Source organism: Zootoca vivipara, chromosome 7 (genome assembly GCF_963506605.1).
Source record: "Zootoca vivipara chromosome 7, rZooViv1.1, whole genome shotgun sequence".
In the NCBI taxonomy this organism is placed as follows: domain Eukaryota; kingdom Metazoa; phylum Chordata; class Lepidosauria; order Squamata; family Lacertidae; genus Zootoca; species Zootoca vivipara.
This window is the reverse complement of record NC_083282.1, coordinates 23,531,876-23,559,336: the sequence shown is the minus strand read 5'-3', so window position 1 is coordinate 23,559,336 and position 27,461 is coordinate 23,531,876. Positions and strand designations below refer to the sequence as shown.

General features: G+C 43.9%; 1 protein-coding gene across 2 annotated transcripts in view; it reads left to right on the top strand.

The window, feature by feature from the left end:
• Window positions 1-23,743, top strand: part of RPAP2 (RNA polymerase II associated protein 2) — a 52,057-nt gene extending 28,314 nt beyond the window's left edge. For both annotated transcript variants that reach the window (XM_035124009.2, XM_035124008.2), the window contains 2 exons: window positions 20,380-20,529; window positions 21,886-23,743. In XM_035124009.2, the coding sequence (XP_034979900.2) occupies window positions 20,380-20,529; window position 21,886 (151 nt within the window). In that variant the 3' untranslated portion in view covers window positions 21,887-23,743. The remainder of the gene's footprint in view (window positions 1-20,379; window positions 20,530-21,885) is intronic.
• The last annotated feature ends 3,718 nt before the right edge of the window (window positions 23,744-27,461 follow it).

The following is a 27,461-nucleotide window of genomic DNA, read 5'->3' as shown; positions in this document are numbered from 1 at the left end:
GCAGAGCATAGCCAGACCATCTTGCTCAATGTTATCGACACTTACTGGCAGGGACTTTCCGGGGTTTTAGGTAGGATTCCTTCCTAGTCCTACCTGCCACGGATTGAACCTGGCATTTTTTGCATGCAAAGCAGGCGAGCCCTTTCGAATGCATCACGCTGTTGCATTGGCCAGGACTCAACCCCGCGTCTCCCATGTGGCAGGCGAGAATTCCACCACTGAACCATCAGCCAGATGTTACCGACAGGACGTCTCACTGCCACTATCTGATCAAATTCGTATGCAAGTCACCTTGCTTCTCTTTGCTGGTTACACCCAGCCTGGATGTTAGCGTTGCAGAGCTAGGTATATTTGTCTCCTGTGCAAAACAGGCGAAGAGCTAACAAGAGGACCTTTGTGATCTCCTCACACTGGTGGGAAAGGAGAACCAAAATCTTGAATTCCCAGTTCCTTGAGAAGAGGGAATGATTGTCAAACCACTCTGGGAGGAGGATAGGGGGTCTCCCTGCACCCTTAACAAAGTACAGCTTCCAAGAATCTTTGAGGGAAGCCATAGCTGCTAAAAGTGGCATAATGCTGCTTTAAACATATAGTTCAGAGGATTTCTTCTTCTTCTTCTTCTTCTTCTCCCCTTCTCAGGGTGGTTCACAGTATTCATAAAATATCAGCAAGTACTTCTAGTAGGACCGCTGAAATCAGTGGGACTTAGAGATCTCTGCTACTGCAAGATCCCTTGTGCTGGTGGCCTTACGCACTGGATCCAACCCTTTCTCTTCTGTAGTTTCATGGTTGAGGGCTTATCCACACTTTTTTTGCCCTGCTCTTTCCAGTGCTTTGAAGCTCTGTGTCCCCCCCACCCCACCCTGAGCTTCCCCACGAAAACCCGCTCTTTAAAACTGAAGTGCAACAAACAGAGCTTTAAAGCACGGACCACGCCTGGAAAGCGCAGAAGGAAGGTGAGTGTGCGCAAGCAACTCAGTTTCGTTGAAAGGCAATTTTCTCCCCTGCCTCTTATGTTGTTTTCCTGTTCCAAGATGGGCATGCTGCATGGCCCAAAGCAAATCAAGAAACGCTGCTCCGTGTAATTCCAAAAGTCCATTCTCCACCTTATGCAAAGATACGCTATGCTGTAATCAGAATAGTTCTGAAGAAAAGACAACCTGAAGTTATTGCACTTCCACTGGACTGTCACCAACAGGATTTAGGCATAAAAGCTTGGCACCGAAATGACTTTGGGTTCACCCATTGGACAAACCTGTTTGAGGCATTATCTCAGGATAAATGCCTGTGTATCTGTGATTGGAAGCAGCTCTTGAAAACGCATCCGCTTCCTATTAATACCTAACTTTAATATATTCAATACAAACATTTGCAACCTTGAAGCACTCTCCATCTGTTAAAATGAAAACATGCTGGCTGGCTGGATCCTTTTGGTTCAAAGCATTTTTATTGCCTACCTTCCTAAGAATACGACAACAATGTTAGTCCCAATAATTTTGCACTGATATGCAAAGTTGGAAGGGGTGTGTGTTTATACCAATTGTACCTATACCAATGGCAATCATTCAAAAATCTTCCCAAATCAATTGGCTGAAATCTAGGCTGACCACGTGTTGAATCTGGCCATGGGACACTCCCTTGGAGGAAGGGGGGGGAGTAATGTTTGCTGATTTCTCCTACAACCACTTGTGCCCCTTGAAAAACTGCTGCAGAGGATCAAGAGACCCTCCAAAAAAGGGTGGGATGTGGCCCTTAGTGACGCAAAGGAAAGGGGAAATTGCAAAAATCCTCTTGTGGTTCCCAATCTTTTTTGGCCATGCCCCACCTAAGCATCTCTAAAATCCAGATGCCCCGCCCCCGTGACATATAATTCTTATTATTCAAAAAGTGAACTCCCAGTCACATGGAGGAAGCCTTAAAAGCCATTCACTGTTAATAACTCATTCTTTAATTGCCCCCCCCTTAAAAATCAAATTGCCCCCTTGTGGGGCACACGCCCCATGTTGGGAACCATGGATCTAAATCTTGTTCCATTCCACAAACAGAAAAATGTGAATACACTTTTATTTTCTTGGGTACTTTAACATTAAGATCTTTTAAAAGTGCATTTAGCTTGGCTGTATTAATGTTTTCCTGCTAGTGGTATTATTTATTCTAATTTGCTCTGGCCTGGTTCACACAACACTAAACCATGGTTCATTTGAATATGCAAACCAAGCAGACTGAGCATGGTTTATTTCTACCAAGCAGCCACCGTGTGAAACCATGGCTTGTTGTTGGCCCGTAAATCATGGCTTGCTCTGAACTGTTGATTGGCATTATGTCTTGCTTAAGCCATGGGCTTGTTTGGCTACCCCATCCAAGACACTTCCCAGGTTACAACGCCACAAGACAGAGCAGATGAAAAACAAAACAAACTTTAGAGGAACAAGCCGCAGCTTGTTTTCTTGTCTGCCAGAGAATTTGTGGTTTGTAGAACAAACGATGATTAAAAGCAAACCATGGCTTGGTATTCGGTGTGCAAAGGGGAGGGCCGTTGCAGTTGTTCGCTTCATTTCTCTAAATCTTTATGGTTTTCAGTGTTATTGTTAGTCACTCAGAGAAAGTTAATTATTAAGTGGTAGACAAATCAATCAATCAAACAAACAAATGCAAACCTCTAAATTATCCCTGGTCTTTGTCTTAAGTGTGTATGGAGAAGATTCTTCATTTCCTTCAGGATTTCTTCCCCCATTTAATTCTGTGCAAGTGTCCTTCCCAGTCAGAGACTTGGTCCTGTCTCTGACACTGGAATGAATGACCTCCATGGCCCTTTCCAATTTTGGATTGATGCAGGTATCTATTTATAAGGATATTTGCACCCGATTTTGAGAGCCTCCCAATGAAGGCCTGCAAATCAGCTAATCATAAAAAAGACAGTATACAAATATTCCGAGTTTACATTGTTCAGTGCAAGCCCCGCTGAAAGTGCTGGAAGTTGTGTTTCGTATGCTGCTCAATATGACAGGAGTGCAGGGCAAGTAATCGGAGTGAAGTATTAAGCGGCGAACCATACACGTACTTAACTTTTGCAAAGTATTTTCACTTTGGATGTTCTTAAATGCTTGCGCAAGGAGGCTGCAAGGTTCCCCCCTTCCCGCAGCCCCCAAAGTCATCTCTTTATTCAGCTGCCTCATTCCAGGTGTTTGGCTTTGCTTGTTGGCTTGAAATGAAGATAAGCAGATTATTGTTTTAGAAAGTTTAAAACGAAGGTATGATCAGTTTTATGGTTGTAGTTTCCATAGTAACTTGGTGCAGGTGAGTAAATTCATAGAGTCTTGTATTGATGATATGTTTACCTAAGTGGATTATTCTGGCATTCTTCCATCTGCTGCTCCCTTTGCATCTGAATCCGTATTTCCCTAAGTTTTTCCATAAGCATTTTATAAAGTACTGTACTATAAAGTGGTGCATGGCTTCTTTGTGATGAAACCGTGAAGACTACATTGCATTTTTATTTTTTATGCATTCTAGAGATTTATGAGTCTGTGTTTTTTTAAAAAAAAATCTGCTGTCTTTCATATCTGCTATATATTTTGGAAACTTGTTCAAAATTAATTTTGCACCATGGTTCCTAAGACCCAAGAAACAGGTTTTTCTCTGTTCCCATCCCTCCCTTTTGTGTCTTCACAAAAGCCCTGCAAAGTAGCCTAGGTTGAACTTTCTTTTCTTATTTAAATATATATCCCGCCTTTGAGTACCCAAGGTGGTTTCCTGGCTCCAACACATCCCATAACATATTGCTTCTGCCACAATGAATAACTTAGATTTCCCTGGCTTTGGCGTCTTGCAGGTGGCAATGTGAAACTCCCACCATCATTGACCAGTGGCAAAACTGGGTGGGACTGATGGGAGTGATGTCCCAAAACTTCTGGGGGGGGGGCACCAGGTTGGGGAAGGCTGCTTAAGGTCACCAGTGAGCTTCAGTGGCTGAACAAGGTTTTGAATTTGGGACTGTCCGATCTGAGACACTGTCCTCTGCCCCACATTTGACGCCGTTCAGTTTCAGTTGTTACCTGCACAGGTAATGATTTATACCTGCCACCACATTCACTTAATAGAAAGATTGCCTTCTCTTCAAAACGTGAGTAATATAATCGTATTTCTAATAAACACTCATAACTTCTCATGTTGGCAATTCCTAGCTTGTGAGCAGGTTAGCAAACAATTTCTCCTAATATAATGAATTTTGTGTGCTTGTTTTTGCTAATATGGACATTGTTTGGTTGGATCACACAAGCTGGAGAAGTGTGCGTTGCAAAAGATAGCTGCAGTTTGGTTCATGTGTTGTTTTGGGAAGGGCAAATTGCGTTAAAATACAGACCGATCCAAATTTCTCCTCCACCCCTAGTTCTTTATGTGCCTTGTGCAGATTGTTACCTCGCTGTGCTGATTCTCCATACCCTTAACACTATAAGGAAGTTCTTCTGTATAAATATACCACCCCCACCCCCCTGGCTGTCTATTGATGAAAGGATTTTATTATATTGCTCCATTGATACGACATCTTTGAAGTAAGCTCTTTGCATTTGTTATCTGTGATAGCTAGCAGCTGACAGACACAAAAGGGTTGCCTTTCCCTTGCAGGAGAAATGGCCAGGTGTAGCTTGGACAGTGTGGGAGGAGATAGACCTTTAATTCCGTTTCTTTGTCTGCAGAAGGCTGCAGGTTCGATCCCTGGCATCTCCAGGTGAGTCTGGAAAAGACTTGCTGTCTAAAATACTGCAGAGCTGCTTTCAGTCAGCGTCATAGCTGCCAAGTTTTCCCTTTTCTCGCGAGGAAGCCTATTCAGCATAAGGGAATTTCCCTTTAAAAAAAGGGAGAACTTGGCAGCTATGGTCAGCGTAGACAGTCAGGAATGAGGTGGCCAACGATCTGACTCAGTAGAACAGCGTTTCTCAACCGGTGTTCCGCGGCACACTACTGTGCCGCGAAACACTGGCTGGTGTGCCGCGACGAGAAGGGCGATTTGCACTGTCACGTCGCTGACCCGCCGGAAAGGAAGCCGGCCGGGTCATGACGCGAGGCGAGTGCCCGCGTCGTGACCCGACCGGCTTCCTTTCTGGCGGGTCAGCGCTGTTTATTGGCGGCCGCCAGGCACGTGACAATGCAAATCGCCCTCCTGGGGAGGAGGAGGCAGGCGGGGAAGGCTGCGCAGGGCTTCCCTTCGCCGGGCCAGAGCGGCGGCGGCTGCCTGGGGCGGCTGGGAGGGAGGCGGCGGCAGCTGCGCGCCCGTGTCTGCCCGCCTGGGGTCTGTCCCCGCTCGCTCCGCAGGCTCTGCGCCTGGTGGGTCCGCCTGGCTACCGCGCAGCAGTTCTTCAGCGGCATGCTTTACCGGTACGTCTCCCCTCCAAACTAAACTAAATATAGGGCGGCACAGAGTTGGTGTGCCGCGGGATTTTTTTTCATAGAAAAGTGTGCCGTGGCCCAAAAAAGGTTGAGAAACACTGCAGTAGAAGGTATCTTCCTACGATCCTGAGTCCTGAACTGTAGAGGTGTGTTTATAGGTAATGACTAGCACTTTAAATTGAGCCTGGAAATGGAGCGACAGCCAGTGGAGCTCATTTGCAGATTTCAAACACTGGCTCTGGGCAAAACTTTAGCTGCTCTGTTTTATAGCAGCTAAAGTCCAGTCTTTTTTATGGTATATATAATTTTTATTAAATTTTCTGTTTTACAATTCAGAAAATTCATTTAAGCAACCTTAAAATATCAGTGACTTCCCTTCTTCACTTTCCATGGTTCATTTTGCATAGCATAAATCCCTGCATATTTTATATAAACTAAACTATCCAGTTTTCCTCCCCCCCCCCAATTATCACTCCATCAAAACTTATTTACACTGTTGAATTTATCTTCATGCTGCCAACGTTTCCAAGTGTACACAATTTCCCCCCATTTAGTCAGTAAACGGGCAGGAAGCAAAGAGAAAGATCCCCGCCGCAGCAGCCGTTTAAACCAGGCACCCCCAAACTTTGGCCCTCCAGATGTTTTGGACTACAATTCCCATCTTCCCCGACCACTGGTCCTCTTAGCTAGGGATCATGGGAGTTGTGGGCCAAAACATCTGGAGGGCCGCAGTTTGGGGGTGCCTGGTTTAAACGGAGCCAGACTCCGCCCCCCAGCAAGCCCTATTGGCCAGCTGAGGAGTATGACGCGGCAGTGAGGAGGGACTACTGCAGGGGGCCGAACATGCCCCCCTGCAGACGCAGGGAACGGGCTCCGCCCACAAACCCTCCCCTCTGGATGGGAGGAGAGTTCTAACAAAACACGGGCCGCTGTAGTGGCATATATAAATAACCCTGTTGCTGCATCGGCGTCCTACTGATCTAGATGCATCAATAGGAGTATAGCATCTAGATCAAGGGAAGTAATAGTACCACTGTATTCTGCTCTGGTCAGACCTCACCTGGAGTATTGTGTCCAGTTCTGGGCACCACAGTTCAAGAAGGATACTGATAAGCTGGAACGTGTCCAGAAGAGGGCAACCAAAATGGTCAAAGGCCTGGAAACGATGCCTTATGAGGAACGGCTTAGGGAGCTGGGTATGTTTAGCCTGGAGAAGAGAAGGTTAAGGGGTGATATGATAACCATGTTCAAATATATAAAAGGATGTCATATAAAGGAGGGAGAAAGGTTGTTTTCTGCTGCTCCAGAGAAGCGGACACGGAGCAATGGATTCAAACTACAAGAAAGAAAATTCCACCTAAACATTAGGAAGAACTTCCTGACAGTAAGAGCTGTTCGGCAGTGGAATTTGCTGCCAAGGAGTGTGGTGGAGTCTCCTTCTTTGGAGGTCTTTAAGCAGAGGCATGACAGCCATCTGTCAGGAATGCTTTGATGGTGTTTCCTGCTTGGCAGGGGGTTGGACTGGATGGCCCTTGTGGTCTCTTCCAACTCTATGATTCTATGATTCTATGATTCTATGATTCTATGATTCTAAGTGCTACTTCCTTCCTGTCTGGATTAATGAGGGGGATCTCTACACGCGAGAAGCCGTTGGCAAGTGAGAGAAAGCTGGCCTTAACGTAAGAAGAGACCTGTTGGATTAGGCTAAAGACCCACGTACTCCAACATCATGTTCTCACAATGGGAAGCTAAATCATAGAATTGTAGAGTTGGAAGGCACCCTGTGGGTCATCTAGTCCAACCCCCTGCAATGCAGGCATAGATTCTGCCTGTGGAAAGCCTACAAGAATCAAACTAGAAAGGACCAAACCATATAAACAGCTCTATCGAGTTAGAGAGACGCAGTTGCCCTGTTAAATGCAAGGGAACAGTTTTTCGTCCCTTCAGCTGTGAGCAATATCAATACCAGGCTTGCATATCAGAAGTGAAAAGTGAAACCATCTCTCTCCCCCTCCCCTTGCCCTTTTGCTTTCATGCTTTTCTGAAAATAGCCAACCATTATTGTGATTAAATCAGGGCTCGGCTGGGCTGCATGAGGTGAGCCTGCCAGCAGTGGGAGCAGTCAGCTAAGTTAACATTTGATTGAACTTTAGTACTTGCACGATGATGGGTTGAAAACGTCTTGTGCGTTGATGGTGGTGGTGTGTTTTTTTTGCAGCATTGATTTAAGTGTATTGCCTGTAAGTGTACAAAACACACACACACATAAAGCACACATATATGAATGAATCATTTAGTTTCGTTTCCCATCAAAGAATAAAAGAACTTGTGTCAACCCAGGGCTGTGAACCCATCAGCATGCCCGAATGAAATTTTAAATAAAACATAGGCAGCACTCGATCTGCAAAATTCACCTTCGCTGTAAGTAAAGGAGCTTTGGGTGGCACTTAAAACTGGACTCCAAGTAGCCTTTGTTCTTTAAGAGGATTCAGTATCTGTTAAAGCAGATGTCAAATATGAAAATCGAAATGTAGGCCAATCTGTTCTTATCATTCATCTAAGTAAATGCAAGCCTGCCCTGTTGGTAAAATGTGGGTTTTGGGGTGAAAATCTGCACAGGCTCCCCCCCCCCATTGCTATTCATAGACCAGTATTAAAACATCTAGTGTAAGTATTTACTATTAAAAATAAAAGTTTTACAGAGCAATCTTAAATGGGGCCAGAGAGAAACAGAGCGAACATTGCACCTGAAAGGGTGGGGTTTTATATATATATATATATTTGCAATGTGTGCAACACAGCTAGGAGGCCTGTGGATTTAGATCCCTTGGATCTAAGTCCACAAATACCCTGCCCCCCCAAACACCCTATTTTTGCTGGCTACCAGCGAAGAGCTACCTGCTTGTAGCTTAACAAGCTAGCAGAGAGGAGCCTACTGAGTACCCTCAAGCACACCAGCTATCAACATTGAGGGTTTAGGATTGCAGCCTTGGATTACTTTTGTTCCGATAAAATTGGCTTGATCGGGAATTTCAAATGGCGTGAAAACCTTGCGCTGGGTCAGCCCTTAAACATGCTGCATGTGGATGTTGGTAAGCTAGATGCTCCCATTCAAGACCAGCCATCAAATATTCATGCATTCTAATGGAAAATCTTCACTCTAGAGGCACCCGGGTTTTTTGCTTTTAACACGATTCTCCCCGCCACAATGTGTGTTTTGTCGAGCTTGCATTTAAAACTTAAATGCAAGTTACAAGGGAAGACTTTTAAAACTTAACTCCCGATAACAGAAATGTCCGAAGGAGGCAGTATAATAATTGGCAATCGGTCGGTCCAAATGTGAAGATTTTAAGCAACGCAACAGAAGCATTGGATTTTGGTGGGGGGGGGGGTGCGTTTATGACATAATACAATAAACGTGGTGAGAACAGAATAAAGCATAAATCAATGAAAACCCGTCAAATGACATGATTCTCAAATCCAGTTGAGCCTGCTGTTTAGCTAGATTTTAATTTCCATCAAGCCAGTTTCAAGATGTAGTTTTGTTGGTAACTGTTTGCCTTCATATAATGTACAAAAATAAAATTGAGATAACTGAAAAAACAGACTTATCCAGTATCTTAATGTGATTTTTTTTATTTAAAAATATTTTATTTTATTTTATTTAAATTTTATTTAAATTATATTTTATTTAAAAAATAAATAACGTATTTCCTTCCAGTGCCTTATGTCAGAAAATAATTAAACAGATAATGAGGGAGATTTTTCCCCTCAATGAAACCACAGTGGCAGAAGTTTATGTTGTATGATATTTTTTGTTAATCTGACTTCACGGACTGTAGGAGGCATTAAGTGGAATCTAGGAAAGGTTATTTCCTTCCTCAAACAGAATTAATTAATCTTAAGTAACTGATTATCTAGACTTGGTTCATATTTAAATAAACTATATCAGTGGAATATCTTTACCGATGCTACTTCTACACTATACATTTAAAGCAGTATTAAAACACTTTGCACAGCCTTCCCCCGAAGAATCCTGGGAATTAACAGTTTTGTTACATCTTCTTTTCCTTGTATAAATATGAGATTCTGGATCAAGGAGGTCGCATATTAGAAAAACTCGTAAGTTTTAATCATAATTTTATTTGGTATTTTATATGGTCCTCTTTTTGAAATTTTCTAATACAAGTCATGATGGCACCCTTCTGATGTGTGAAAGCTCAGCTGCAAATCTGAGATATGGCATTGGGCAGATTCGCCGCAGGTTTGAGTCCCATTTCTCCTGATCCGTACACAGAATCATGTGAATGAGTTAAGCTTTCACCGCTTTGATGTACTCACTAACAAAGTAGTAAAGAGCTCTGAACTGGCAGGATGGTAGTTCTATTAATGTGGTTGCAATATTCACACATGTTCTCCAGCAGTGTGGATCATTCCATGGGGAAACTGATTTACTGGAGCATTGTGTGTGAGAGAACGAGAGAGAGAGAGATTCTTTTGTTCTTTCTTACAGCGCAATTTTAAACCGTGTCCACTCGGAAGATCAGTTTCCCCATGGAGTGATCCACACTGTTGTTGTTGGAGTGATCCACACTGTTGTTGTTGTTGTTGAAGATCAGTTTCCTCATGGAGTGATCCACACTGTTGTTGTTGTTGTTGTTGTTGTTGTTGTTGTTGTTGTTATACTTCATAATAGCACACTTTTCACCGAATACATATTCCTCTTATTACATCACACATTTCATCTATTGTACATTCTTCTATTTCATATATTAACCACCACAAGCAGTTCAAAAGGCCACAGATAGCTCTTCTTCCAGGCCTTTGGCTAATTAAACGGTGTTTTGGGCTGGCACCTAAAGGTACGTAATGAAGGCACCAGGCGAGCCTCCTTGGGGAGGACATTCCACAAACGGGGAGCCCAGCACACAAAAATGTCTGTTCTCCTGTGGCCACCTTCTGGACATCTCCTGGAGGGGAGAACAAAGGAACAGAACTTTAAAATTTCATAAAGGGGAACAAAGTGCTTGCAAAATGTCCGTACCTTGGGTTGCATTGACCTTGCACTGGGGTAGAGAAAGCTGCCCTTCGCTCAGGCTCACCGAGCAGCGAATGGTTAAGTCAGGTCATAATATGATCATGTGGATCCATTCTGAGTGAATGCACAGATTACCGTGGTCAGTAGCTGCCACAGTAGGATTCTGCATAGCACATCGCTTCAAATACAATTAGATAAAGGGGAAATTAACGAGCTATGGGTATTTGAATCAGAAAACTTCATTCAGGAAAGAAGGCTATGATGGTAGACAAGGAGGTCAGAATAACATTACAATAGGCCCTTTCATCGCTTTCAAGGCGCCAGATTGTGTAGATTAATGTAAATCACAAGAGACTGTGCTGAAATAAATAATGTCATTCATGCAGTTATCTGTGACTGATCAACCAGATAAACCAATTACATGATGAAATATTTTTAACATCTCATGATTTACTTTACTAGCGGTTTCCAAGGACTGTGCAAGTTCTAGAGATCATGAATACCCCCAAAATACAGATTAGAGCCCGATTTCATAGTAGCCTATCCAGCAAAAGAAACCCCTTCTTTGCTCTGATGCTGAAACACTCAGAACACCAGGGCTGGTTTAGCAAAAGTCATGGATGTTAATGTGCTGGAATGTGTGTGAAAATGTGTGGCACATGTACACTAAGTATATAAGAGGCTGGGAAAGGGAGGGGGGAATAAAGGGCATAAAATAAATCTATAACCACATTCTGGAGTTTTGGAAATGGCTTTACCTTGCCCCCAAGCTATGGAGTTCCCTCCTCACAGAGGCACATCCGGTGCCTTCATTGTACAGTATTCATCATAGGCTGAAGACACCCTCAGTCCTTTTTGAGACCTAAGATATAAATGTTATAGGACTTCTGATTGCAGATTTCTTTAGAATATCATCCACAGGGCTGTGAAGGTTAGCCAAAAATGGGTTAGGATCCTCACACCACAATATTCTCAAAATCAGAATATTCAGAGCTAATTAACAATTTAAGTCAAACAGATACCCAGCATTAAGGGAAGTCCATTCGACACGCTTTACACATTTTTCTTTTCTTCTTTTCTTTTATTATTGCATACCACCCTTCATCCAAAGATCACAGGGCCGTTCACAACATAAAAGTACAAAATGAGAACACAAAATACATAATGAAACAAAAGCAAACCAATAAACACACACACGCACACTCACCGCACACATTTAACATGACATATAATGTTAATCAGCCAAAGGGAGACAGGAGGATTCATTCCTGTGCAAAGTTAGTTACACAAACCCGTTTATTTCAATGGGCACGCATAGCTCTGCACAGAATCAGGCAAAAACAAAAGGGAAATCCAGAAGCTGAAATCATCAGAAGATCTGTGCAACAAGTAAGGAGTTCAAAGCTTCCATACATAGCTATAGAGACCAAAGAGAAATCTATTAACCTAACAGGTTCCTATTCCGTTCCGAGCGAGCTTTTTGAAAACCGAACAGTTTCTCAGAATGAGGCTCAAGCTGCACAAAACAAAAAACATTTTGCGATGCGTTCGACCTGCACATGGTCAGCAAGTGAAAGGACAAAGAAAAAGTAGCTGAACTTTGTGCGGAGAAATGAGAAAGCAGAGCAGAATTAGGCAGAATGTTTCCAATAAAAATTCTACGGCTGACACAGTTGGTGTTAGCTGGTTGTGCACCGTGTATTCGGATTGCCAGTGCCAGCCTCTGGGACAAATTCTCACTGGGGCAACCTACGGGGCAGTCTATCAACAACATGCAACACCTTCGTTGAAAGTGCTACGCTGGTTGCCAATTTGCTACCGAGCTAGATTCATGGTTTTCCTACTGGATTATAAAGCCCTATATGCATCTGGACAGGACCTGAGAAGCTGCTTCTCCCCTTATGTCCCACCCTGGACACTCAGAGGTGTGTGTGGATGAAGACCTGCTAATGCTGCCACATGTCTCTGCGGTGAGAGTCTTTTAAGTGTTTTAGCACCAGTTCTCTGGAATTCTCTTGCCTCAAAAGTGAAGCAACGTCCGGCATTCTGCTATTTTTGACGTTTGTTGAAGACCTTTCTTTTCTCCCACGCTTTCTCGAATCAGTCAATTTTGTTTCTGTGGTTTTAAACACTTGCTGGCTTTCAAGTTGGTTTGGTTTTTTGTTTTTGAAATCATTTGATTTTACAAGTGTAGAATTATAACAATACAAAATGCATATTTAGAGATTTCTCTGAATCTCCAGACTCCCCCCCCCCCTCCATGGGTCCTCTCCATATTGTCCATGATATTTGCTACATTGCAAGTGTTATTAGAATCCTGCTAATGTTTTCATCTGCTTACAATGGTCTCCTAGATAAATTATAACCCCCCCCCCCATTCTTTATTGAAATGTTGGTCTTCTCGGTTCCTGAGCTTTCTGGTCAGTTTTGCCATTTCGGCATCTTCCAACAGCTTGGTTTGCCATTCTTCTCTGGTAGGGACTTTGTCTTCTTTTCATCTCTGGGCTAGTAGCATCCGTGCGGCTGTTGTCGCATACATAAAAAGTATTTTCTGCTCTTTTGGGATATCAGTACTTACAATTCCCAATTTAAAAACTTTGGGGATTTTTAATAAAGGTTATTTTCAAGTTTTAATGCTGACTTTTTATCTGTATTAGGTTTTATATTCTATTTCGGAACACTGCTTGGGTATTCCCTAAATGGAGGGCACTTTATAAATGTGGGGTGGGGGGGGATGATGTCTCTTCCATACAAGTGATGTCTTTAACCAATGGGTCTCAAACCTTTCCCCACATGCAAAGACAGGCTCCGGCAGATTGAGCAGATGAGACCAAAAGTCCAATGGTCAAGAAGGCGTTTTCTGCACGTGCTGTAGGGGGAAGTGAGGGGCAGGTGGGGCCTGTCAACATGGGAAGGGAGCCCATTTGGGAGAAAGAAAACTCTGATCCCAAACTTCCACTGCCTTGTGGGATATCTTCGGGAGAAAACCCTACACAGATCCGGATGGTTGGAGCATCAACTTACCTGCACTGTAGAAGTCCGAGAATGCTGCCAAAAGCCTTGTTAAGAGTGGGTGAGCCTCGCACCACCACACTTTTCAAAGATTATTTTGGAGGAAGAACCTCTCTGTTTTATTTCCCCTCCTCCACAAATGCATTTCTGATCTCTTCTACCTCTGAAAAGTATTCTTAGTTTCTTCTCTCTCTCTGGACTCTATCTCTGCTTATTCCCATCACTCTGCTAAGTTCAGCTGCGCAAGGGTAAATCTTTGGTTAACTGAACAAGAGTCTTGGTGCTACTTTGGATAAAAGCTACCAGATTTCAGATTTAGGCTTCACTTCTAATCCCACTTACTTGGGAGTATACCGCCTTGAAATCAGTAAGACTTACTTTAGAGTGGACTTGGTTAGAATCACACTCAATTTTGGCTCCAAAAGCCCAAGCACTTCTGCCATTCCGTATTGTGAAAGCATTTCAACCCCTCAGTCATTTTAGTTGCCATTTTCCTGGTTCTGTAAAATATCCTTTTTCCAGGGGTTATTGCCCCCAAAGCAGTACACACTATTCCAAGCAGGTCTATATCATTGATATAATACAGTAGTGGCATTCTGAGACTGTCACTCATGGAAGATCTCAGGAATGGTGCTGGGAGCAGCCTAGATGACTTTTATCTGAACATCCAGCCTTTCCTCCACCTATGGCTCAGGGGTGCCATGGAAAAAGCAGAACTTTTAAACATTAAACAAGACACAGGATCTTTTTCATGACAACCTTTTAACATGATTAAGTCAAGGCGCAATGGGTCATTTGGGGATTATGTTTCACTCTGCTCCTTGGGACGCTTCTAATGAATGTCACGATGTCAGATTTCAGATGCAGAATGTGCATTTTAAGTAAGCAGTTCTTAAGAAATCTTCCCCCATCATATTGCTTAACTGTTGTTGGGCAAATGATTTATTGAAGCTCTCGAGGCAGCAGAACATGGACTGTTGGGCTGTTGTTTTTGTCTGTGTATCTGTTAAGGGCTGCACTGAATTATTTTATTGTAAGTGCGCACTGATACGTGGCTTGTGCTCGGGGAGATGTTTTCTGTATAATCACATTCCATTAAATATTTAGCTTTGAAAAAACAAAGTCATGATATTTTCTAACTAGCTTGGCATTGTAGGGCTGCTAGAGCTGTCTGCAACAACTCATTGGATGGGGCAAAGCTGTACACTAGCTTCCCAGCAGGTGGTTTACTGGGAGGGAGCTGGCGAGGCAGGTGGGAAGGTCAGTACGTTGCGCAGGATAGACTTGGCTGGCGCATTTGCACTGCAAGGGCCTCCCTGCCACCTCCGAGGAACAGTGACCCACTTGCCAGGAAGTTCACCTAGCATTTCCACCCCGCTGGACAAGACACTCCTGCTTGCAGTTAATACCTGCACCTGTATCTTCTTGAACTTACTTGGACTTGCACCTGAATAAACTGATATAAGATTGTGCTACATGGCAGCAGTGATGATGATATTAGTAGTAGTAGTAGTAGTACCCCGCCCATCTGGCTAGGCTTCCCCAGCCACTCTGGGTGGCTCCCAGCAGAATATAAAAACATCATCAAACATCAAACGTCAAAAACTTCCCAATACAGAGCTGCCTTCAGATATCTTCTAAAAATTGTGTTGTTCTTTATCTCCTTGACATCTGATGGGAGGGTGTTCCACAGGGAGGGCACTACTACCCAGAAGGCCCTCTGCCTGGTTCCCTGCAACTTCACTTCTCACAGTGAGGGAACCACCAGAAGGCCCTCGGTGCTGGACCTCAGTGTTTGGGCTGAGTGATGGGGGTGGAGATGTTCCTTCAGGTATACTGGGCCGAGACTGTTTAGGGCTTTCAAGGTCAACACCAGCACTTTGAATTGTGCTCAGAAACATCCTGGGAGCCAATGAAAATCCTTTATGGCCGGTGTTATATGGACCCGGCGGCCACTCGCACTCACAAGTCTAGCTGCCGCATTCTGGATCTTTCTCGTACTTTGAATAATAGAATTGTAGAGTTGTAAGGGACCCTACAGACATCTAGTCCAACCGCCTGCAATGCAGGAATATGCAGCTGTCCCATATGAGGATCAAACCTGCAACCTTGGCATTACCAGCGCCATGCTCTAACCATCTGAGCTATCTTACCTAGGAGTAGGTCCTACTGAACTCTCACTTAGTGTAACATTAAGTTGAACTGTGGCTTGGCTTCTGGCAGCACTGCGAGAGTGGACAAGGGGCAATGTGTTGTGATTTTTATCCTATGCTACTGTCACTCTAGTCCTGTCTTGGGGAAGGCTACAGTCCTATACACATTTACCTGGGACGTCCTTTGCTGATCAACGGGGCACACTTCACTGTACCCATATTAGTTGCATTTACTAAATCAGGACAAATCCAGTATTGCAATATAATCTGTGGGTTGGACTGAGCAATGTGTTCTGCACGGATGTAGTCCGGTACATCAGTGTTAGTGAAAATAGCCTTCGCTGCAAAAGGTCTACAAGATTTACTTTCAGGGTTTTTTTAAAAGGGGGGGGGGAGAGAATTAAAATATTCTAATACTAGAGTACTTGAGTGCATATTATTACCGCACTGGCAGATTCTGCTTACAGGGAAAGTATTTTATAAAAAGCTAGGGATTTATCATTTCTTCGTTTTGTTAGGGAAGAGGGAGAATTGCAAATGCTGTTCATGTTAACCAGCTGTCGCTTAATAGCTTGCTTAATAGTAGCCCGGTGCTGCTGCTTGTCTTAACATGAGATTTCACTCAGCTTTTTCTTGTGTAGCATCTGTGGAGTAGGCAGCTTAATAGGGGTCTGTCGTTCGGATGTACTCTTGACACTCTAGCTTTTTCTTAGCTTTGCCAAGGCCTGTTTGCCATATGCTGGATGGAAGGGTATCAAGGCTGCACTGCTTTCTCGTCTGTGATCTGATGCATGGTACATTCTTTGTTCTTTAGTGCAAACCCAGCACTTGGTTTCTCTGCATAGGTGGCCGCCTATAGGCAAACCTTGAATTATTGCCTTACTACTTGGAAGTAATTGTGGAGTGGGGTGGGGTGGGGGAGTTAGATGATTGCAAAGGGACAGGGAGAGACATTTCTTAAAGCCAAGGTTGCAAAATGCTAGCTCAGTTAGGTTTCTGCCCCACTGCCCTATGGCAGCGCCAGGGGAAAAACTGTAGCATTGGCATGTTGTGAGGATTCTAGAGAGCCATTTAGGATGCCCACTCAGTTCTTGATTATGAGCTGCCCCTTGGCCTCACGTGAACGGAAAGTGTGCCCTAGGACGTTCCCATGAATCCTCTGTGACTGCACATTACAGTGGGGATTCAGTAGAGGGGGCCGCCTCAGGTCCAGGGGCCAAAGCTGGCCTCTCTGTATAGTTCTCAGGACTTTCCCTGGTCCACCCCGCCTCCTCGGCCACAACCGTTCTGGCCAGGCCACATTCCTCACTGACTCAACTTCACACCCCAATTTTTTTGCCGGAATGTGTCCTTGAATTTTTACATGGCTTCTTACTTGCCTGGATGGAGAACAGTGTCAGGGCAGGTGTCCAGAGCAGATCAGCAATAACTCACACAGCTTTAGGGAACTCTTTATTCAAAGAAACCAGGCAGCTCAGGAGGCCAGGTCTAGGGAGCACAGCAACTCTTCCCAGTACGACTTGCCCCATGAGGCAGTTGCGAGGACTAAAGGCTTCCCACAGCTCCCTAAGGCTCCTCCCCCCGCTGGTTCCTTCCCAAGCAATCTGAGGCTCTTCTGTCTTGCCTGTCTTTGCCCTCTTCATACCTCTTCAGGTTCTGGGGGACCAGGGGAAGGAGAGCTTATCGCAGCAGGAGGCTGGCTTCCTCACCAGCCTGATTCATTGCTACCTCTTGGCCCCCCTTTTCTCCGCCTCTGCCACTGATTCTGGACTGCTCTCTGCCACAGCCTCTTCCTGCTCACTAAACCCTGTTGCCTCTTCAGCTTCCGACACCCCATCCTCCTCCCAGTCTGCTCCCTCTTCTACTTCTGACCACTCATCGTCGTCCCGCCAGCAATCCCCTGGCTCTGAGTCTTCTCCCCTTGGGGGTCCCCTGGGGGGTTCCCCAGCTGGTGCCTCCCACCACTCCTCTGCATCCAGCCAGTCCATGACAGATAGAGAGAGGTGCACTAGTGTGTCTAGAAAGTAGCCTAGCAGGCAAAGGTAACATTTACACCCACTGCACCATCTGCTTTTGCCTCTGGCCCTGCCTGTCACTTTCACGTGGCCCCCAGAAGGTTAACCAGTAAGGAATGTGGCCCTCAGTCTGAAAAAAGGTTCCCTGATTTCCTACCTTTCATTCAAGGAGCTTAAGCCATTGTACATGGTTTTCTTCCCACCCCCATATTATCCTCACAACCACCTTGTGAGGTAGGTGTGGCTGCTTTTGAGTGGACCAAGGTCACCCAGTAAGCTTTGTGGATTTCAACTTGGGTCCCACCCACTCAGTCCAACATTCTTAAGCTCCACGCCAGCCTGGTTCTTCCATGTAAGCTTATCCATTGCTGATCTCCCAGTTGAGAAATTCCTGACAAGCTTCTGAAGAACCCCCCAAGTTCCCTGAAACACAGTTTGAAAACCACTTCCCTTTGGTGTCGTGGTCTCTGCCAACATGGGCAAAACTTGCTGCTGAAAGGGAGGTGCCTGAATCAAAAAGCTACTGGTCAGGGAGGGGGGAAAGTTTTGGAGGGCTGCTCTGAAACTTCAGGGTCTGCGAAAGTGGCTTCATGGGACAAAGCATTGCAGATGCCTCTGATCATTCGGGTTGCTGTTATTCCAATTGCTGTTGTGTTGGGATTTTTTTAACTTTAGAATTGAGGTGCATATGTGATGATGAAAACCCTTAACCTGCTGGCAGCTTTACCGTTCTTGGTTCACATGTGACAGACAGGTTTTTCTTCATACGGACTGACATTTCACCTCCTGAGTTCAACACCTTTAAAAAAAAAAAAAAGCCACACACACGTACAGTGCTGTTAAGGGAGGAAATCAGTGGTGGGTCTTTTAAAATAGTAACAAGATTTTCTTCTCGTCATTCTTAGCTTCATCTGGAGCTGCTTATCTGTTGGTCTGACCGTTGCTTCTTGCTAAGGCTCTTTCAAAGCCTGATTTGGGGTGCTTCAAGGAACGGAGGCACAGCTAAGAAAATGCACTGCTCTGATTGCCTCTCGCTCTCTCCCCATTGATCTGCCATTTCCGAGAGTTATTTTATCCATATTTTATGTGCCCGCGGGCAGTGAAGTTAAATTAAATAAGCATCTGAAAGTCCTCTGTGGGGAAGTTTCCTGGCGTTTTATAGAAATCATGAAACATAACAAAGCAAGTTTAGTATATTTATCAAAAAAACAAACACATACACAGCTTATAGAATCACAGAATCATAGAATTGAAGAGTTGGAAGGGATCATGAGCTTCATCTAGTTCAACCCTGTTATGCAGGAATCTCAACTAAAGCATCCATGACAGATGGCCATCCAACCTCTGCTTTAAAACCCCCCATGAAGGAGAGTCCATCACCTTCCAAGGGTGTCCATTCCACTGTCAAACAGCTCTTATCATCAGAAAGTTCATCCTGATATTGAGTCGGAATCTCCTTTCTTGTAACATGAAGCCATTGGTTTGGGTCCTGCCTTCTGGTGCAGGAGAAAACAAGCTTGCTCCAACTTCCATGTGAGAGTCCTTTAGGTATTTGAAGATGGTTATCATATCTCCCCACAGTCTCCTCTTTTTCAGACTAAACATACCCAGCTCCTTCAACCCTCTGTTATAAGGGAGAATCTCAATTATTAGGAGTTCTTTGAGAACTGGAAAAGCATATGGATAGGAGCAGAAGTGAGTTGATGTGGTGAGGGCACTCAGCATTACCAAGGTTGCAGCTGCTGACCAGGAGGTAGACAGGGAAGGGAAGGGTAGGGGAATGGCTGAATGGTGCAAGTGGTCTGCTGGGAGCGCTGGATTGACCCTGCTGTGGTGTTTACAGCACATCGCGCTCTCCCTGCTTCATCCCCCTCTTGGTAAGCCACAGTAATGTGTGCAGCCAGAGGTCAGGTGAGCACTGCAGCCCAATGGGCTGCTATTGTATTATCCACATGCTTGTAGAACTCTCAAAGAACTCCTAAGAATAACATTACTGAGACATGATTTCTTTGCAGAAGCCATGCTGGGAAGTCTTCAGAGGCACTTGTTCTCCTCTATGCTTGATCATCTTATCTTTACTCATGCTTCCCACCAATTTACCTGGATTAGGTATTAAACAAACTTGGCCTATAATTTCTGACCACCACCCAATCCCTTCTTTGTTACAGTTACCACTTTCAAATCCTGTGATACAGAGGCCGATTTTAGTGACAAGTTGTATATTTTTGATGGAACTTCAGCAATTTCACATTTGAGTTCTAAGAACTCTTCAACAGATACTATCTAGACCCTTGCCGGTCAATAAGACCTCAAACTTGCCACAAATATTTGCCATTCATCAGGCTCCCTTCCTGGAAGAATCAGTTCAGGCACAAGTATCAGCCCTATGTCTTCTGCGGTGAAGACAGATGCAAAGATGCATATCCTTATGTGTTATCTGGGTCCACTGTGCACAATTATTGCCCATGACTTCCTAAGCGCATAAGGTTGCATGACTCTTTTGTATTGGGACCTTGGTGTCAAATATCATATCAAAAAACCACTGAGCCTCTTGGGCTTGCCGATCAGAAGGTCAGCGGTTCAAATCCCCGCAACGGGGTGAGCTCCCATAGATAAATAGATAAATAGGCACCGCTCCAGTGGGAAGGTAAATGGCATTTCTGTGCACTGCTCTGGTTTTATATGAAAGGGACTGTTTTCTCCCCCCCCTCTCTCTCACCCTATCCGGAACTGTAAATATGTATATTTTTAAACATTCAACATTGTGTTTCAGGTTGTCGCAAAATATTCCCATCTTTGCAAGTTCCCAGCACAGCCAAGGATATTCGCAGTTCCTGGCTACTTTGCTTGAAGAATTACACTTCAAAAATGAAGATTTTGAAAGTTTAACAAGAATATTCAGAAGCGATAGTCTTCCATACTGGTAAGCTCTTCTTTCAATCGTGCCCCATCTGCCACAACTTCATCTTGTCTATGAGTGGAATCCAGCTGGTTCCATGGGATGACAGAAGGGGATAATGGAGGGATGGAGGTGATTTTTGCTCCATGGAGTTGAGGAAACATCCAGAACAGGGTAAAAGGTTGTATGCAGGCTTGTAGTAGGAAGAGCAAATTGGCACAAAAAAAAACCACCCCCTCCCCATGCTCTTCTGTAAGCATTTGCTGGATCCAAAACCCTTCCACAAAGATCTCTGTTGGATTCCACCCAGTGTCATTAAAAATATAAGCATGCCGCTTGCATTGGAGGGGTGGGAGAGGAGGCATTGACGCCGAAATGACTGGGACCGAAAGATAAGATTATTGCTTATCAAGATGGTTCCATTTGTCTCTTTAACCTTGTGTGATCACTAAAAACATTTAATAAACACCGCTTTGGAATGAGTTAGCAAAAGCCTTGAATTTAAGGCAGAGCATCACTCTGGTCAGTGCTTGTTCGGCCCCAGCCAAAGCATTCCTTTCAGTTACATGTTACCACATTGTAGGAAGGATGTGGAGAAGCCAGAGGAGATTGAGAGGACAGGAGTGAGGTGATAAAAGGTTTTAAAACAGAAGATGCATGAAGCAAGATTGATAGGGCCCAAGTATGTACATATTCAGGCCACAAGAAGCTGATTTGACAGGAAGCCAAGATTGCAAAAAAAACCCAAATTGTGTGTGCGCGCACACACACTTATTTATTTTTGCAAACGGCTCTTTCCACTGTCATTGAGGGAAGTAGGTTAGCACCACAAGCCTATATGTGTTTACAAGTTTCCCTCTGATAGATTCCAATTGAAGGGAAACAAACGATTTGTATAACTTCTCCCTCATTCCAGAGGCATGATGGAGGAAAGGGAGGCCTTTGATGTTCCTCTCCTGCCCTGCCCCAGTATGGCCTATTTTTGGCCCCTCCAGCATTACAGCTCCATCTTCACAGGAGCACCAGCTGTTAACTTTTGTTCAGCATCCAGGAACAGGCTTGCTGGTTCAGATCTCCCTCTCAGAAGACGTCTTTCTCCGCCTTTGGAGACTGTCATCATTTAACATAATTCAGTATTTATTTACTGTTTTCTGTTTCCATGTATAGATGAACTTTTTCACACAGTAAGGGCTTGATACATTTGGGACGTTACAGATTAAGAGGGAATTTTATATTTTAGAGTTCATATCAAATGCCACCGAATCAGACGGCATTCACCGGATTAAGCATATCACTGAAAATGAAACTGTAATACAGTAGGTTTGATAATGATGCTTTCATGATACCGATGGAACTTTTCCTTGTGTCTTTTATCTGCAGAATAAGTTGACCGCCGTGCGCTTCTTTTTCTATGCTGAAATTGGATCAAGATGTGAAGTGGCAGCGCCAAACAAATTAAATCAAGTACACCAAATGGGGAAAACAACAAAAATAAAACCTCATTGGTCGAGTTTGTATGAAACAGTGATATGAACGAAGGCTGATCTGTAATTCACCATTGAATTTAACACAACTGTTGAATACATCAAGCCAAACTGAAGTTCTCTTATGATGAATATTTTTCATCTTTCTCATTTCTTCAGATAAGTGGCCAACGCTAAGATTTGGACACTGAGACAGATCATCTTTCCAGGTCTTTCACTATTTTCATCAAGTTGCCCTAATGGAGGGGTGGCTGTCCACATCCTATGGGACTTCAGCTTCCATTAGCCACAGTCATCATGCCCTTTGTTCAGGCATTATGGGAGTTGTAGTCCACCAACATTTGGAGGGCAAAAGGTCCTTCATCTCTATAATGGAACACCAACATTTTGTGTGTGTCCGTGTGCCATTACCTTCCTAAGGAAATTGTGTCATTCAGCGTTTCTGAAAAGCTAAAGCAAATCTAAGGTGCAGTTCTTTGATACATTTTTTTCCGGAAAGAAGTGCCTTAGTAAAGTATATCAAAGAAACATAATCTGAATTGTCATTGCAGTAGTCACAAAATAATATAAAATCCTATGGTTATTATGATATGGAACTTCTTAATAAAGTGTTTATTTTGCTTATTTACTTGTTTGATTTCTATCCCACCTTCCTTTCAAGGAGTTCCAGAGAAGATCCATGGCTCTTCTTCTCTCATTTTATTTATTGGAGTACTTTAACACCAAGCAGCCTATCAGTTTTGCTGTACGGTGGTATTGTACTGTGGAGGTTTCCATCCTCAGCTTTTAAGATTGCATTACAAAATCCCTGATTGCATCTTCAGAAACCAGAGAGCGCCCGTTCCTTTCCACAGTTATGTTCCACGTAGCGTATTGCCTTCACAATATCTGCAGTTAGGTCAGCTGCTTGGCAGTCTACTTTGCTAGCACAATCCTGCTCCTTCCAAATGTGTTTTGAGGGGCAGCCACAGAAGGGTGTCTGAGCCTGAGTGTGCTGGGCAGGATCTATAGAAGAGCAAAATAATACTGTATTGTTGTTTTTGTCAACTCCCAAGCCCTTCCTTTTCACCAGGTCTTTATTTTTACATTTCCTGTCAGCTTAGCAGCATGATTTTTACAAGTTTATTTTAGGCTCAGTGCTTAGTCTTCTACAACCATTTGAGCTTACTTTTTTAAAAAAAGTGTTAGTCTTGTAATCTTTTAAGAGGATGTATTTGTATCTGAATAATAAACCCATTTAACACACACACATCAAATTTCAACTTGTTAATTGCTGGAACTCTTAACTTGACTGCCCTTTTCAATCTCCAATAGGTTTGGGGAGTTTTTTAGGTGGGAGACAGGGATACGGGCTTTGTTTTCCCTCATAAGGTGGAGTCGGTCGAGGTGCTATTTTCCTTTACAGTCCTATTATTCAGAAGGCAAATTGAGCCAGGTGAGAGATGCACTTTGGGGGACAAAGTCCCATTTACTATAAAGATGAGATTGTCTAGCATAGGTGATCTTATTTCTAAGTAGGAAGTGCTGCCATTGGGTATAGGCAGAACATGGAGAATCCTCATGCTTAAAGTATAGATCTTCGGGAGAATCAGCTCTCTAATTTTATAACTTTTTTTTTACCAACTTTTCCTGGCTCCCTTGCCTCCTCCCAGGAATTCAGGTAATCACAGTTTGATGAAAGTGCTAAACTTTGTTAGAGATCCCAGGACCTCCATATAGGGTCAGGGGCTCCCAAGCTTTATGAGTATAGTCGTACCTTGGAAGTAAAACGGAATCCATTCCAGAAGTCTTTTTGACTTCCAAAACATTCGGAAACCAAAGCGTGGCTTCTAATGCTTCCAAAAATAGTTCACAAACCAGAACAGTCAGTTCCAGGTTTGCGGCGTTCGGGAGCCAAAAGGTTTGAGAACAAACCTGTTCAGAAACCAAGATACAACTGTACAAGGACTGCTTTTTAACTTCAAAAAGGTTTGCAGACACACAACGCCATTCCAATGCTATTTTTTGTCATTTTCAGCTCTGTTAACAGAGGGGAAAGTAATGCTATCTTGACTTTTTCCTTCGATTAAGGTACTATGGGCTTTTTTTTTCAGTCAGAATTCACCGGAACCCAGTTCCAGCACCTCTCAGGTGGGCGCCATTGCCACTATAAGAGAACACCTATTTTTCTAGAAAAAAATAGCACTGGGCACAAGACCCCCCCCCCAAAAAAAAATGTTCTCTGATTCCGCCCACTTTTCTTTCCCTAGTTCCCATCTCAGTTTTTCACGTCTTTTGTAAAGAAGGTAGGCTCGAAGAAGAAATTGGATGGTAACAGAAAAAAGGGTGAGAATCAACAAATGGGGGGGGCAGTTTATAGGTGCAAAGAGACGTACAAGAGTTGTGTAAAGAAAAGGGGGAGTTAATTGGGGACGGGGTTTCCTTCCAATGTGACTGTTCAGATAAAGTCAGCAGAAATGGCGGAGGCCGGGTCCTCCTGGGTGAAGCGCTTGGAAGCCACTCAGAAAAGCTAGAATAAACCTAAGCAAGTACGATAGTACCTTGGTTGTCAAACTTAATCCGCTCCCGGAGTCAACTCCCAGAACCGTTTGGAAACCAAGGCGCAGCTTCCGATTGGCTGCAGGAGCTTCCTGCACTCAATCGGAAGCTTTGGAAGCCGCATTGGATGTTCGGCTTCCAAAGAACATTCGAAAACCTCACTTCTGGGTTTTCGGCTTTCAGGAGCCAAAATGTACAAGTACCAAGGCGTTTGAGAACCAAGGTACTTCTGTATTGCAGATTTATGCATATATGTATAATTGGTGGACTTTATTTTAGTTGTAACTTTTATGTTTTGTTAGTTTTAGAATTTATCGTTTCTATAATTGTAATAATAATAATAATAATAATAATAATAATAATAATAATAATAATAATAATGGAGATTTGTGGTTCCCCTCGGTCTTAAAAAGTGTTCCTCCGTGTTCCTTCAGCTGCGGCTGTGCTCTGACCTTTCCATGAACCAAGATGAAGCAGAGCTTTCCAACCCAACCCTCCTGCTGACAACACTAAAAGCTGCACTGATTCGCTCAAAATAGTCGCGGGGAGAACTTCACTAAACCTCTCTCCCAAAATGCACCTCTCTAGATAGCCGTGGTAGTAGCCTCTTGAATGAAGCAGCTGGGGAGAATTTTGCACATTTCCGATGTGGCGATGCATCGCTCACAGACAGACACACGCTAGCATGCATGCAGATGAGCTGGGCTGGAATCCAACTGAGCCGCTGCGTGAGCGGAACAACTTTCACTCTTGCAACAGAATGTCCCCTCCCTTTCCTCCCACCAGCCCACGTGTCCCTTGCATGCACACACCCACACCAGATCTGCTCCGGGAGGGGGGGTGTCCTCCTCCTTCCGGGGGTGCTGGAGGGAAGGAGGAGAAAGTTCCCTTGTGTGAGCAGAAATCATTTTAGCAAACGAGGACTGGATGGATTCAGCCCTGTTTTGATACACTTCTGTACAGCCCAAATCTTCTAGGTGCTCACCATTTAAAATGGACAAAGTGCAAATTCAATCAACGGCCCCTAGAAGCCGTCAGCACATGAAGGCACCAACGGCACAAAATAAAAGCTAGCTTGGAACCACACGGCAGCATGAAATGGGCAGGGAGCAGTTCAAAACGAGCAAGGGAAGGCAAAAAATAGTTTGAAAAATGGAAAGCTTTGGATATTTAATAACTTGGGAAACGATAAACGTATTCATCTGGTGCTGAAAAACTTATAATATGGGTGGCCAGGGGAACTTCTCTGGGGAGAGTAACTGATATACCTCTTCCAAGACGGGCTTTTCCTGAGTAACCACCCGCCCCACCTCATTAGGCAGCAGAATCTGGATAATGTCCTCCAATGAAGATCTTATGGTCTATGCAGATGCCTCCTCTCATATGTGATACAGTCCCATGGGTTTTTTGTATATTTAATCGCTTGGGTGTGAATATACAGGTGAAACTCGGAAAATTAGAATATCGTCGAAAAGTGCATTGATTTCAGTAATGCAACTTAAAAGGTGAAACCAATATATGAGACAGATGCATGGCATGCAAAGCAAGATATGTCAAGCCTTTATTTGTCGTAATTATTTGTCGTTAGGCGGGTCAATTATAAATGGAATGTAATTAATGAAATGTAATAGCGATATTTATTTTTGTTTAATTTTGTATTATTGTAACTATTTGTTTTATTACTGTGGAATTTCCAAAAGAAACCACAGGTGGCGCTGTGGTTAAACCACTGAGCCTAGGGCTTGCCGATCAGAAGGTCGGCGGTTCGAATCCCTGTGACGGGGTGAGCTCCCGTTGCTTGGTCCCAGCTCCTGCCAACCTAGCAGTTTGAAAGCACGTCAAAATGCAAGTAGATAAATAGGAACCGCTACAGCGGGAAGGTAAACGCCGTTTCCATGTGCTGCTCTGGTTTGCCAGAAGCGGCTTTGTCATGCTGGCCACATGACCTGGAAGCTATACGCCGGCTCCCTCGGCCAATAATGCGAGATGAGCGCACAGCCCCAGAGTTGGTCACGACTGGACCTAATGGTCAGGGGTCCCTTTACCTTTACCTAACTATTTGTTTTATTACTGTGGAATTTCCAAAAGAAAGCATTTGTCAAAATTAAAAGAAAAATAAAAAATAATAAGTTGCATTACTGAAATAAATGCACTTTTCGACGATATTCTAATTTTCCGAGTTTCACCTGTAAATGGAAGTCAAAATGGGCAAACTCCAACCAGAAGTCAGTTGCACCTACTAGCACTCTTTGAAATCAGGACTCTCTGGGGTACAACATTTTACACCAGCGTAATGCAACCAGAAGTCTCATGCGGGGATACATTCTAGAGCTGTGTGGGGATCGTGTATGGCAGGAATACAGGGTCCCATTTGATCAGCTTTTAGGAGATGTAATCCTATTGCTTGCACTAGCACACAAGACTCATTGAAATCTCTCGGATTCTTCACACATTCTACCAAACACTGCCAGTGAGAATGTACACTTGTTGATTTATACAGTTCCAACTGTGTACACAGTCTGTACACTGAGCATTACGTGTGGGTTACTGTGAGTGTACAGCTCAACACAAATTGTGCACAAATTGTGCACTTGTTCAATGTAATGTGTGAACTCTCCTTCTGAGACAGGCTTGAGCAGCAAGTTCTATTCGATTTTTCTCAGCAGTGCTTGGTCATTACAAACCTTATATGGTGCCCTATGAGTAATACGGCTGTGTGACACACCTTTTCAAATTTCACACCAGTGGGGCAGCAATAACTAACTTGGGATCAAAACCAAGCCCTACTTTGTGTGCCATCCTGCCAAAGTGAAGCACTTTTTAATTCACATTTCATTCAACATAAATTTCCCAAGCATGTGCCGAAATGTCTCCTGTTAAAATCTGAGAAATCTGAAAGTGCTGGGTTGTGCCCGACATTTGCTCTCCCAAGCG